A 13,670-nucleotide genomic window follows, 5' to 3' on the forward strand; every position below is an offset into this window, starting at 1 on the left:
GGACGCCCTAAGCACTGGGCCAAGTCTGTTTCCCTCTTTTAAATTTTTATTCTAGTAACTTACATATATATTGAGAGAATTGCTATGGTGCATTGTGGAAACACAAGCTCAGGGACAAGGATTTTCAGCAAATGACTGCCTTATTACTTGCACAACACAAGGAGTCCAAAAGAGCAGTGGAAGAGATCCCATTATGTCCACTCTACCAGGGAGACCCACCGGTCAGGGTTAGTCAGGGTTGGTGGGTGGCAGCTTTGTACACTCCACGTAGCCTCAGAGTGGAGAAACAAACCTTTGCTGCCCGAGTTTGGGGCATTTATACAACCCTGGGAGGCCCTCAAACTGTCTGATAAGCAACTAGAGCTTGCTCATTCCTGGTTTGGGTTTAAGGTTCCATCAGGCCATTCCATTAAACCTAACTACTCCCCAGGCGGTAGAAGGGAAACATATTGAAATCTGCACACAGTAGAACAGGGCAGGGGCGGGGAATGGCCATCGACTTCTCCAGCAACACAACCTAAAATGTCTCCTTTTAATCACATTCAAATATATAAGGTATTAATTACATTCAATTTTTGTGCTACAGTCACCACCATCCATTACCAAAACTTTCCCATCTTCCCAAACAGAAACTCTATACCACAATTAAGCATTAACTCTTCATTCCTTACTACCGGACCCTGGTAAGCTGTATTCTAGTTTCTGACCTATGAATTTGCTTCTTCTGATTCATATCAGTAAGATCATACAGTATTGGTTCTTTTGTGTGGCTTATTTTATTCAACGTGATGTCTTCATGGTTAGTCTATGTTGCAGAATATATCAGCACTTCATTCCTTTTTATAGCTCAATAATATTCCATTATAGATATAAACCACATTTTGTTTAGCCATTCGTATGTAAATGGGCACTTGGGTTGCTTCCATCTTTTGGCAATTGTGAGTAATGCTGCTGTGAACATTGGTATGCAAATATCTTTTTGAGTCTATGTTGCCAATTCTTTTGGGAATATATCTGTAAGTGGGATTGCTGGTTCATATGGTAATTCTATACTTACTTTCTGAGAAACTGCCAAACTGTTTTCCACAGTTGCTTTACCATTTCACATTCCCATCACCAGTGAACAGGTGCTCCTATTTCTCAACACCCTATCCAACACTGGTTATTTTCTGTTTTTGTTTTATTTTATTTTTTTAAACAGTAGCCATTTTAATGGGTGTGAAATGGTATCTCATGGTTTTGATTTGCATTTCCCTAACAGCTAATGATGTGCATCTTTCCATCTGCTATTTAGCCATTTGTATATCTACTTTTGAGAAATGTCTACTAAAGTCTTTTCCCCATTTTTAAATTGGATTGTATGTCTGAGTTGTAGGATTAAAAAAATATATATTCTGTATATTAAACCCTTATTGGATTGTAGTTTCCAATTATTTTCTCCGATTCTGTAGATTGTCTTTTTTACTTACACAATGAAGTCTAAGAATGCATTGCCCAACACAAGGTCCTAAAGATGCTTCCCTGTTTTCTTCTAGAAGTTTTATATGTTTGGTTCATATATTTAGGTCTTTAATCCATTTTGAGTTATTTTTTGTATATGGTGTGAGGTAGGGGTCCATCTTCATATTCCTTCATATGAATATCTGGTTTTTCCAGCACATTTGTTAAAGTGACTATTTTCTTTCCACATTGAATGGGCTTGACACCCTTGTCAATAAATCAATTGGTTATATATATGAAGGTTATTTGTGAACTTTCAATTCTATTACATTGATATATATCTCTGTCCATGTGCCAGTGCCTTGCCATTTTGATTACTGTAGCTTTGTGTGGTACATTTTAAAATGAGGAATAATAAATGAAAATAAATTTCATTTATTTTGAAGATGGTTTTGGCTATTTGGGATCCTTTACCCTTCCATATTAATTTTATGCTTGGCTTTTCTATTTCTGCAAAGAAGGCTTTTAGAATTCTGATTGCAATTGCATTGAATCTATAAATTGGTTTGGATAGAATTGATATCGTAAAGATAGTCTTCCAGTCCATGAACGTGGAATATTCTTCCATTTATTTAGTACTTCTTTTATTTATTTTAGCCATGTTTTATAGTTTCCTGTGTTTGTCTTTTTATATTCTTGGTTAAATTTACTCCAAGATAAAGATATTTCTTTATAACAATGATAAAAGTTCCTCCATTGCCAGAATAATAATAAGTCTATAATAGAATAATAATAAGTCTACTTTAGTCCATTGTTCATTCCCCAATCTTGAGGATTTGGGGATGGCGATGCCCATTCCAGTAATGCTTCAATATTTGTACAGTAATTGTAACAAATGTACTATCTGCATGTAAAATGTTATTAATAGGGGATTGTGGAAAAGGGGGAGGATGTGGGGTATATGGGAGTCCCCTATATTTTCTTTATGACTTTTCTGTAACCTAAAGCTTCTTTGAAGATAAAATGGAAAAAATAAGACACTGGGGAAATATGTGGAAGAAATTGTCCCTGTACATACAAGACAACAGATCTTACAGTGATGAAAGACACAATGTCTAAACAATTTTTATATTATTTCAATTTTTAAAAGGTTTGTATTTTGTTATTTTAAAAACTTATTTCATTTTCTTATTAATTTTATTTGGTTATTTTGTTAGCTTCCTTTTTGGAGAGGTTTTGGATCACAGAAGGGTCACAATTGTGGCAGGGGAGGATCACTGGAGCGGGGTGTCAGTGATGGGGGGATGTGTGTATGTGTGGGGGTGCCCCTGAGGCATGCTTCTAAGGAATATGAATATGTTCAAGTGTTCATGGGGCATAGTCTCGGTAGGTGGAGAACCACGTACCAACTGAAAGAATATTGAATTCCCATCCTGGGAAATCCTACTACATTCTCTAAAAGAACAGCAAGAATCCCCTGAGTACAAGGGCAGTGCCTAGTGAAGGAAGACAGACCATTATGCCAGGATCTTGATATTGATGATTGTACTTATGAACCTTTTTCTTGTGAAATTGAAACAGCCTAGTATTATGTATTCCCTAAGAGTTACCTCCTGAAAGCCTCCTTGTTGCTAAAATGTAGACTCCCTCTAAGCCAAACTCAACATGTAAATGCTTGCCCCCAACATGGGACATGACTACTGGGGATGAGCCTCCCTGGCACTGAGGGATTATTACCAAGTACCATCTAGCAATGCATCTGGAAAAAGACCTTGACCAAAAGGGGGAAATATTAACTACAAATGAGTTTTTATGGCTAAGAGATTTCAAAGTGAGTTGGGAGGTCATTCCAGGAGTTATATGCTTATGCATGTCTCAGCAGGATCCTCCTTGACTGTCACCATAAACAGTGCCTCAAACAGTGGATGACTCTAGAGACATCCACACACTATAAGCAGGGAAGACAAGCTCAGGAATTTGGCACCCTGTCAGTGGGCTGTACTCTGGAATTTATGTTCCCCGGTGTAACAGACTCATTTACAGTTTCCATTTATTGTTTCCCTATGCGTGGCTCTTCTGCCCCTTTTATTTGAACCTATAATTAGCACTATCCTTGTTAATACATGTCCTAGACTTAAAATCTTTGGTCTGTTCATGTGCCATATGAGTCCTGAATCTCAGCAAAGTTGCAGCACCTTCTATCCAGTTCATTGGACTCATCCAGAACAACTAATAAGGACATGATGATGAACAACGCCCATCCCAAGGAACAGAGAGTGTCTGTATCTGCAAGCAAGATAGTTTCATCCAGCCTAGACCCCCTCTCAATACTCCTATTTTTAAACCTCTCTTTCTTGATTCAGTACTTACCTACTTACTACAATACTTTAACTCTTTTCCGGAGTTTTGAGGAAAGTGGCTATGCCAGTTCTTCTAGTTGTTCAAAGATTCTGTGGAGAAATGGCACCTTGGAGCCTTATAGGTTGCAATCTTGGTTAACTATAAACTTACGCTTGTTTTACAGACTTTGTATATAAAATAGAGGTTTTGCCCAAGTTTCTAAACTCACTAAATTATATCACTCCAAGATGGACACAGTAAGTTCGTTTGACTTACTTCCTTTAACCAATCAAAGATCTTTTCATTATATAGGCAAGTTATTTTGGCAAATATGTATATATAGACTTAAAGATGGAAAAATTCCTTAAATTATTGAAAGTCATATATGAAAAAGAAATGTGTGTACTAGATTGAATTGTAATGTGTAAATGTCTTTTTTTCTTTAGTATTTTTTACTTGTTTTTAATTGACAGCATGATTTGACAACTTTAATATTTCTTAATTATTTTTTTCATCTTCCAGGGGCCACATTATTTTAGTTCCAGAATTTAGTCTTCCTCTGGAATACTACCTCATCCCCTTCCTTATCATTGTGGGCATCTGTCTCATCTTGATAGTCATTTTCATGGTAGGTAAATTAATTTTAATGATATTTTCAAAATACTACCAGTTTTATAGCAAACTGTGGATGAATCTCAAAAAATATATTGTTCTGATTGAAGGAATTGTTACACAAAAGAATATGTTATTATGAGTCCATTTCTATCAAGTTTTGGAAAAGGCAATGCTAATCTGAATGGGAAAAAGTCATAACAGAAGTTGCCTGTCAGGGTTTGGGGAGGGGTGAGGATTTACTGGGAAGTATATGAGATTTCTGGGGAGAGAGAATATGTTAAGTATATTGCTAGAGATTGGGGTGCACAGGTTAATATATATGTCTGAACTCACCAAATTGTTTAAATTTTATGCATGTGATTATATGTTAAATTTTGCCTCAAAAGAAAAAAAATTGTAAACAAATACTAAACTCTAAATAATGTTATGCATGTCAAAGTATTTTGGGGAAAGAGTACTGATGTTTGCAACTTAATTTGAAATGTATTGTTAAAAAAAAAAGGAAAGAGGAAATGATGCATTGATGAATAAAGGGATAGAGTGATATGTGATTACAAAAAGTATAGTAAAATAATTGTAGAATCTAGGTGGTGGATATATGGATTTTTTTTGTCAATTCTTTCAACTCTTCTGTATGTTTGAAAATTTTCATATTCCAGTGTGAAAAAAGAATATTATGAGGGCCTAAAGTTAAGGGGGAAGATATATTGTTACTCCAAAACAGTGGTTGCCAAAGACCCTGAGGTGGTCTGTGAGGTCAAAACTACCTTCACAATAATTCTAAGACATTATTTGCCTTTTTCACTCTCAGTCTCTCAGTAGACTCTCTTAGTAGAATACACGTGGTTTCTCCTATCTGTATCTGCATTGTCTTTTTTTTTTTTAAGATTTATTTATTTATTTACCCCACACCCTCACCTCTTGCTGTTTGCTATTGCTGTCTGCTTTTTGTGTCTGTTTGTTGTGTGTTCTCTCTGTCTGCTTGTCTCCTTTTAGGAGGCACCAGGAACAGAAACCTGGACCTCCCATGTGAGGGGCAGATGCCCAAATGCTTGAGCCACATCTCCTCCTCTCAATTTTTTTATGTTGGACATCTTGTATAATAGCTTCCCACATATATTCTGTTAAGAGAGATATTAAAAGAGATTTGCAAAGATTTAAAACAGTCCCGCTGATCTTCACTAAATTTTTTATTATTCATGAAAAATATTTGTTAACATGTAATGGATTTATTATTGCAGTCAATTTAAATTTAATGATTGAACGACATTTTTAAATTGTTCAGTCTTTCCATGGTGATATTTTTTTTTTCTCATTTAGTTAGGTTTTTCATATCCTTCAATTTAATAATTTTTTTTCTATAAAGATTTTGCCTGTCTTTTTGTTAGATTTATTTTATATGTATGGATTTTGTTGCTGTTTTGAAAGGAGTTTTTTGGAATTATATTTTCTAAATGGCTATTACTAGGTTATAGGAATATTATTGATTTTTAAAAATAGACTTTTTTTTTTTTAATTAAAATATCTTTTTTATTACTGACAAAATATATTGGAGGATGAAGCATAGCTCTCAGCCTAATTGACTCACTAATGTGCCCAGGCCCTCCCAATGATTTTTTTTAAAAATTTTTTTTGGTCTTTATTTTTTAAATATTACATTAAAAAAATATGAGGTCCCCATATACCCCCTACCCCCTTACCCCACTCCTCCTCCCATAACAATCTCCTCCATCATCATGAGACATTCATTGCATTTGGTGAATACATCTCTGAGCACCACTGCACCTCATGGTCAGTGGTCCACTTCATAGCCCACACTCTCCCACGTTCCACCAAGTGGGCCATGGGAGGACATACAGTGTCTGGTAACTGTCCCTGCAGCATCACCCAGGACAACTCCAAGTCCCGAAAACGCCTCCACATCTCATCTCTTCCTCCCATTTCCTACCCCCAGCAGCCACCGTGGCCACTTTCTCCACACCAATGCCACATTTTCTTCGATTACTAATCACAATAGTTCATGAATAGATTATCAATAAGTCCAGTATAATCCATACTGTATTCCTCCATCCTGTGGACCTTGGAATGGTTGTGTCCACTCCACATCTATATCAAGAGGGGGCTTAGATTCCACATGGATGCTGGATGCAATCCTCCTGCTTTCAGTTGTAGGCACTCTTGGTTCCATGGTGTGGTGGTTGACCTTCTTCAACTCCATGTTAGCTGAGTGGGGTAAGTCCAATAAACCAGAGTGTAGGAGCTGAAGTCTGTTGAGGCTCAGGGCCTGGCTATCACATAGTCAGTCCAGAGATTCAGGTCCCCTGGGTATATATTAATAAAAGTAGACTTTAAATTCTTAAAGTTAGATTTATCAGAAAGTTGCAAAGAAGGTAGTTCTGTCATCCAGTATACTCCATTGTTAATGTCTTATATTACTATGTTACAGTTTTCAGAACTAAGAAATGGATATTACTAATAACTAAACTCCAGACTTTGTTTGGATTTCACTCTTTTTCTCTCAAGATTCAATCCAGGGTAGCACATTGCCCTTAGTTGTCATGTCTTTCCAGTTTCCTCTGTTCAGTGACAGTTTCTTAGTCTCTCTGAATTTTTCATGACTTTGCAGTCTTGAAGAGTATTGGCTAGATATTCTCTGGAATGTCTTTCCATCTGATTTTTTCTCTCATGGTTTGACTAAGTAATAGGTTTTTTCAAAAGAATATCAGAGTTGAAATGGCCTTCTCATTACATCATCTCGGGCTAGATCAGGGGCTCTTAATCTTTTTTTGTTCCACAGACCCCTTTGCCAATCAGGTGAAAACCACAGACCCTTACTTAAGTCCACACTATACTGTGTATTATTTAATAAATATATCACATCTACACCAACACGTTCCCACAAGAATAATGTTTTTTTGAATTTCATTTCAAGTGCATGGACCCCTTGTTAAGAACCCCTGTTCTAGAAGGACATAAACTGGTAAGAGTGGTTATTCTGGGGGAGAATCTTTGACAAGGGGTCATGGATATGGGGCCTTAAGTCCTTTCTGTGAAGTTTTCAGTATGTATTTACAAGATGAATGTGTTTGAGTTATATGTGCATTTAAAGTTAATTTCTCAAAGTCGCCATGAGAAAATGTTCTAATAAATTTCGCAAGTGTCCTTTGATGTTTAGACAAAGATGGTGATTCAGCATAAAAGTGAACAGCTGGCTGGCAGGCAGTGCCACCACGGGCTGGATCAAATCATCAGTCAGGGGAGTATTTAGTGCAGGGGTTCTTAACCCTTTTTCTTCCATGGACCCCTTCTCAGAATACAGCAGCAAATAGTTTGGTGATACTCAACCAGCATTGGGTCTGACAACTACCGTAATTTTGAAGTATGGATATAGCAGATTGATATGGTTATGAATTCCAGAAATAGATAATGGATTATGTTTGTAATCTGGTCTGTACCTGGGCGTGATTAAGTTATGATTAGGGCTTTGATTAGGCCACATCATTAGGGCCCTGAGTCCCCACCCCTTGGTGGGTGGGGGCTCACAGATAAAACACATGGCAAAAGATAGAGTTGAGGGTTTTTGATGTTGGAGTTATATGCTGAAGCCTTAAGCCTGGAACCCAGGGAAGTAAGCTCACAACAGAAAGAGAAGCCACCCCCAGGAAGAAAGGAACCCTGAGCCCAGGAAGAAGCAAGCCCTGGGAAGAAAGGAGCCTTGAACCCAGAGAAAAGCAAGACCCTGGAAGGGAGGAACCCAGGAAGCCTGAACCCTTGCAGCCGTTGGCAGCCATCTTGCTCCAACATGTGAAAATAGACTTTTTGGTGAGGGCAGTAACTTATGCTTTATGGCCTGGTATCTGTAAGCTCTTACCCAATAAATACTCTTTATAAAAACCAACCAATTTCTGGTATTTTGTGTCAGCACCCCTTTGGCTAATACAGAATTGATGAGCAAATTTTCAAGACACACAGCAACTGTAATGTGATATGAAATGAACACTACTGTAATTTATTGTGTACATTCATAAGTGAAGGAAATGCTAGATTTCAGTTAGAGATCAGAGAAAATAAAGATCTAAGTTGATTTTTTTTTTAAGATTTATTTTTTATTTATTTCTCTCCCCTTCCCCACTCCCCCAGTTGTCTGCTCTCTCTGTCCATTCGCTGTGTGTTCTTTTGGGTCCACTTATATTCTTGTCAGGGGCACCAGGAATCTGTGTCTCTTTGTTGCGGAATTTTGCTGCATCAGCTCTCCATGTGTGCAGCGCCACGCCTGGGCAGGCTGCATTTTTTTGACGTGAGGCAACTCTCCTTACGGGGCACACTCCTTGCACGTGGGGCTCCCCTACATGGGGGACACCCCTGCATGGCACAGCACTCCTTGCACGCATCAGCACTGCACGTGGGCCAGCTCACCACACGGGTCAGGAGACCCTGGGTTTGAACCCTGGACCTCCCATGTAGTAGGTGGACTGTCTATCACTTGAGCCAAATCTGCTTCCCCATAAGTTGATTTTTTTCAGTTCACACTCACAGCCCCCCTGAACTCTTCATGGACCCCTGGTTAAGAACTGCTGGGAAAGATGATATCCATGTGACGTCACTGATCATGTTAACAATCCCTTGGTTAAAGTGTTTGCCAGATTTTTCCAATGTAGAGGTACTATTTTTCTCTTTCCTTACTCTATTTTTTCTTTGGAAATGAGTCACTAAGTATAGCCCACCCTAAATGTGGAGAGAAGCAGGAATTAAGGTCCACCTACCAGCAGAGGGGGACTATTTATCTACCTATATCTATATATCTATTTCTATATATAGAAATAGAGAGATAGATATATTGGGAACTTTTCTGTAAAGACAGTTTCTCTCTTCTCTGCATTTATTTATTTATTCAATAATTTATTTATAATACTACGTATTCAGGTATTTATTTTATACTTTGTGTTACAATCCAATACTACATTATTTATTTTTGTTTAAATGGTTCTGGTCTTGGCCATTGGGACTTCTTTCAATTTTCTTACTGTCTGCTAATAAAAAATGGTCCAGGCTCACCTTGCATTTTTCCTGCCCTTGTTCTAAAATTTCTCGAAAGAGCCCTCGTTTTCTTTATTGGAGAGTTGTATTTAGAAACTAAGACTTGGACACTGGACATTTTTGATTTTTGTATATTAATCTTGTATTCAAAAACTTGGTAAATTCTCCTTTTCTGGTCATTTGTTGAGTCTCCTGGGATTTTTTTCAGTATAGAAGCCTGGAAGTATAGGAAGTTAGAGAACCAACCTAACAAACAAAACATGTCTTTGGTAAACGAGGTGTAGAAATAAATACCCTTAAGCCAGTAAATTATACTGACTAAAAACTTAGAACATACATAACTATGTAAAATGATAAAATATTAGAAGCCCTCCCTTGAAAGTCATGGTCAAGTAAAGGATTCCTATTATTGTGCCTCCTATTTAACACTGCACTCTACTTTAGAGTAAATAAGGCAAAGAAACCAAATTTTATCTGCTTTTTAAAATAATAATGAATGGATACTGAGTTATGTATCTTTTCTTCTATTTATTGAAATGATCATTGGTTTGTCTCTTTTTTTCCTCCATTCTTATGTTGGATTACATTAACTTGTTTTAATATTATAGTCCTTACATTTGTGATAAACCTTATTTTATCATGATGTATAAATTTTGGCCTTTCAGTTTTGGATTATTAAAATTCTAATATGGGTCAATGTATTAGTCAGCCAAAGGGGTGCTGATGCAAAGTACCAGAATTTCGGTTGGCTTTCCTAAAGGGTATTTATTTGGGGTGAAAGCTTACAGTTACAAGGCACTAATGAGTTCAGCTCAAGGTTACTTCCTGACCAAACTCTGTTGCCATGTGTTGAAGCAAGATGGTAGTGACCTCTGTGAGGGTTCAGCCTTCCTCTTCCCTCTTAAGGCTCTGTGGGTCCAGCTTCTTCAGATCTCAGCTGTAGGCTGGCATAGGGTGCAAGTGCTCTGTTCTCAGGCATCTATGGAGCTCTCTCTGTTCCTGTGTATCTTTTCTTGTGTGAGTGTCCATTTAAATAGCCCACCAAGGGACTGGGGACACAACCCTGCATGCCCTAATGACATGGTTAAATCAAAGCCCTAATCTTGATTTAATCAAGTAAACATAATGCCTTTGGATTTAAATCAATCAAAGAGTATCATGCCCAGAGGAACAGGCCAGTTTACAAACATAATCTATATCTCTTTTTGGAATTCATAAATAATAATAAACAGCCATAGTCAAGTTTACGCTTGCACACAGATGCAAACCCTAAATAAAAAAAATCTTAGCAATCTGAATGTCCAGGTGAGGCAAAGCTTTAGTTTTATAAGGCTAAAATCTTGATATTAAAATTAGGCAATCAATTATTCTAGCCCCATAAAACTAATAACTTCCCTTATTTTTCTATTTTTAATTTTAAAAATTTTGGATTATCTATTATTTGACATTTTGATGATAGTTATCTTTAAAATCATCTGGGTCTGGTGCCCTTTTTAATAGTTACCCAGGCAATCAGATGTTTTTCTACATCTAATTTTTACTAAATTATAAGCAGTTGTCTTTTTTGTCTGTTTTCTAATATACTGGCATAGAGTAGTTTTTAATATTCTTAAGGTTTTAAAAGACTATGTATGTAATAAGTTCTCTTTATTCATATCTGTCTGTGTCTTGTTCAACCATGTCAGAAGCTTGTATTTCAAAGAAGTAATCTTTGAGTGTTTGTTTCTTCCTTTTATTCAATAAATATTTTTTCTTTATCTATGATGAATGAGGCACTGCTCTAGGGTTGGATGATTTATCAGTGAATGAAATAGATGAAAATCCCTGAAGCCAAGCAGCTTTACACTCTGGTGGAACTTAAATCCTATTTTTTTAAAAAGGTCTATTTCATTAATGTTTGCTTTTACAATTATTATTATTTTTTACTTTCTTTAGATTTTTTGCTTTCTTTTTGTAGGTTGTGTTAGAAGCTAATTTAATTTTTTTTCTAGTATGAGCATTTAGGTTATAAATTTCTCTTTAAGAATCACTTTGGCTGCATGCTATAACTTTTGATAAAGAATATTTAAATTCTCATTTGATTTAACTTTTTAATTTTCATTGTTATACAATATATTTGTTTATCAGTCTTGCTGTTTCCAGCCACGTGAAGAAGGAACTCAGTTGTTATAACTCCCTCTCTACCCTTTTACTTTTTCTTAGGGGAGATAAAGTGACTTATCTAAGTGGTACATTTGGGAAGAATAAGTTGGACATGGTTGGCTCAGCTCCATTTTCTATCTCTTAGGACCAACCTGTCTTCAGGGTGTAGGTGTTATTCAGTTTTTTCAGGATTGATTCTGGTCCTGTAGGAAAGGAGAGGAGAAGGCCTACTCTATTCCATAGCTGTCTGTTATTTATATTTGGTTGGATAAATTAAACTGATTCTGTGGTTCAGCAAAAAAGTTCTATTTTTTTCTCCACTGAGTTACATACTGTACCTGACTCTACCTGCCAATTCAAAGCCTTATTTCTCAAGTCATTTAGAGTGTAGTTAGGGAAGAGGCATGCTGATTATCCTTATGATTTCTTTTGTGACTTATGAACTATTTTAGTGAGATTTTAAATTTCCAAAAATATGCATTTTTTCAGTATTTTCCCTAATTTGTAATTCAATTGTATTGTGGACAGAAAACATAGTCTATAAATTATAAATATTCTATATATTCTTTGGTTATTTCCAAAGAATTGCCCTGTGACATACTTATGTGATTAAATTTTTATTGAGATATAATTCACATACCAATAGTTGATCCATTTAAAATGTACAATTCAGTGAATTTTCACAGAGTTGTACTCCCATCATCACAGTTATCTGTGGTTTTTGCACTCTTATCTTTTTTAAAGCAGTGCTAGCCCATAGATAGAACTATATTGTGGGCCCCATTTTATTATCATTTTAAATTTCTGGTAGCTAAATTTTAAAAAGTAAAAGGAAACAGGTAAATAATTTTAGTATATAACCTAATATATTGTATATGTATTTTCAACATTCAATTAATATAAGCAGTTATAAGTGATAAAATATTTTACATTATTTTTTTACACTAAGTCTGCCAGTTTGGTATATATTTTACACTTTCAGGGCATCTCAGTTCACACTAGTCACATTTCAAGTGCTCAGGAGCCACATGTACCAAGAGCCTACCATATTGGACAGCAAAAGATTATAGTCTAATTATTTTCTTCTTGAGCTATAAATTTCTGAGTTTGTGGGATGTGTATTTCTTCTAGTAATTCTGTCATTTTCCAAGTGAAGTGTCCTTTTTATCATTGTCATGACTCTCACTTAATGATTTTCCACTCATTTTGTTTGATATATCAGTTTTTCTTTTAGTTAGTATTTTTATGGTATATCTTTTCTGTCTCTTTATTTTTAACCTTTATATTTGTCTTAAAGGTGTCAAGTTTTAATCTTGTGTCTTGTGAAGTATGTGGTTGGATATTTTTATCTCAGCTGATATGACACACTTTTTGGGGAAAAAGTGGTGAATTTAATCCATTTACATTTATTTTGATTAGACCTATACTTGAATTAACTTTTTTTTGTTTGTTTCTGAGGTACTGGGCTGGGGATTGAACCCAGGACCTTGTATGTAGGAAGCCAGCATTCAATTACTGAGCTACATGGGCCTACCTGGATTAACTTTTTTTTTTTTTAGGAGGTACTGGGGATTGAACCCAGGACCTTTTACATGTGAAGCAAGTGCTTGACCACTAAGCCATAACCCACTTCCCAACTTTTTTTTTTAGTAATTTTTTTTCTTCTGTGTAGATTTGGATTACTTAACTTTTATTTAACCTTCTTCTCCCTTCCCTTCCCTTCCCTTTCTTCCTCTTTCCTCCTCCTCTATTCTCTATGTCTTTCTCCTACTGGTTTGAAAGATTACATTATAATGCTTTTCTTTTAATGGTTAGCATTAAACTTTTTAAAAAAACAATATTGAGTTATAATTGACATATAATCTTCAAATATTTCAATTGGACAGTCTGATAAGTTTTGTCCTACATATACACCTGTGAAACGACCTCCAAAACCAAGATAATGAAGTATCAGTCCAAAAAGTTTCCACATATCCTCTGGTAATCGCACTGTTGCACCCTTTGCTACCTCTTCTTCACATACCTCTCCCACCTCCAGGCAACCACACATTTGCTTTTGGTCATTAGGAATCATTACAGTATTAAACTCTTTGTGC

The 13,670-nt window shown here is 36.1% G+C and overlaps 1 protein-coding gene across 1 annotated transcript in view; it reads left to right on the forward strand.

Annotated features, from left to right (window-relative positions):
- The window catches only part of RNF13 (ring finger protein 13), a 151,979-nt gene that overhangs the window by 104,249 nt on the left and 34,060 nt on the right, over positions 1–13,670 (forward strand). Inside the window, exon 7 of the mRNA XM_004472886.4 lies at positions 4,303–4,408. Coding sequence (XP_004472943.1) covers positions 4,303–4,408 — 106 coding nt within the window. The remainder of the gene's footprint in view (positions 1–4,302; positions 4,409–13,670) is intronic.

Source organism: Dasypus novemcinctus, chromosome 4 (genome assembly GCF_030445035.2).
Source record: "Dasypus novemcinctus isolate mDasNov1 chromosome 4, mDasNov1.1.hap2, whole genome shotgun sequence".
In the NCBI taxonomy this organism is placed as follows: domain Eukaryota; kingdom Metazoa; phylum Chordata; class Mammalia; order Cingulata; family Dasypodidae; genus Dasypus; species Dasypus novemcinctus.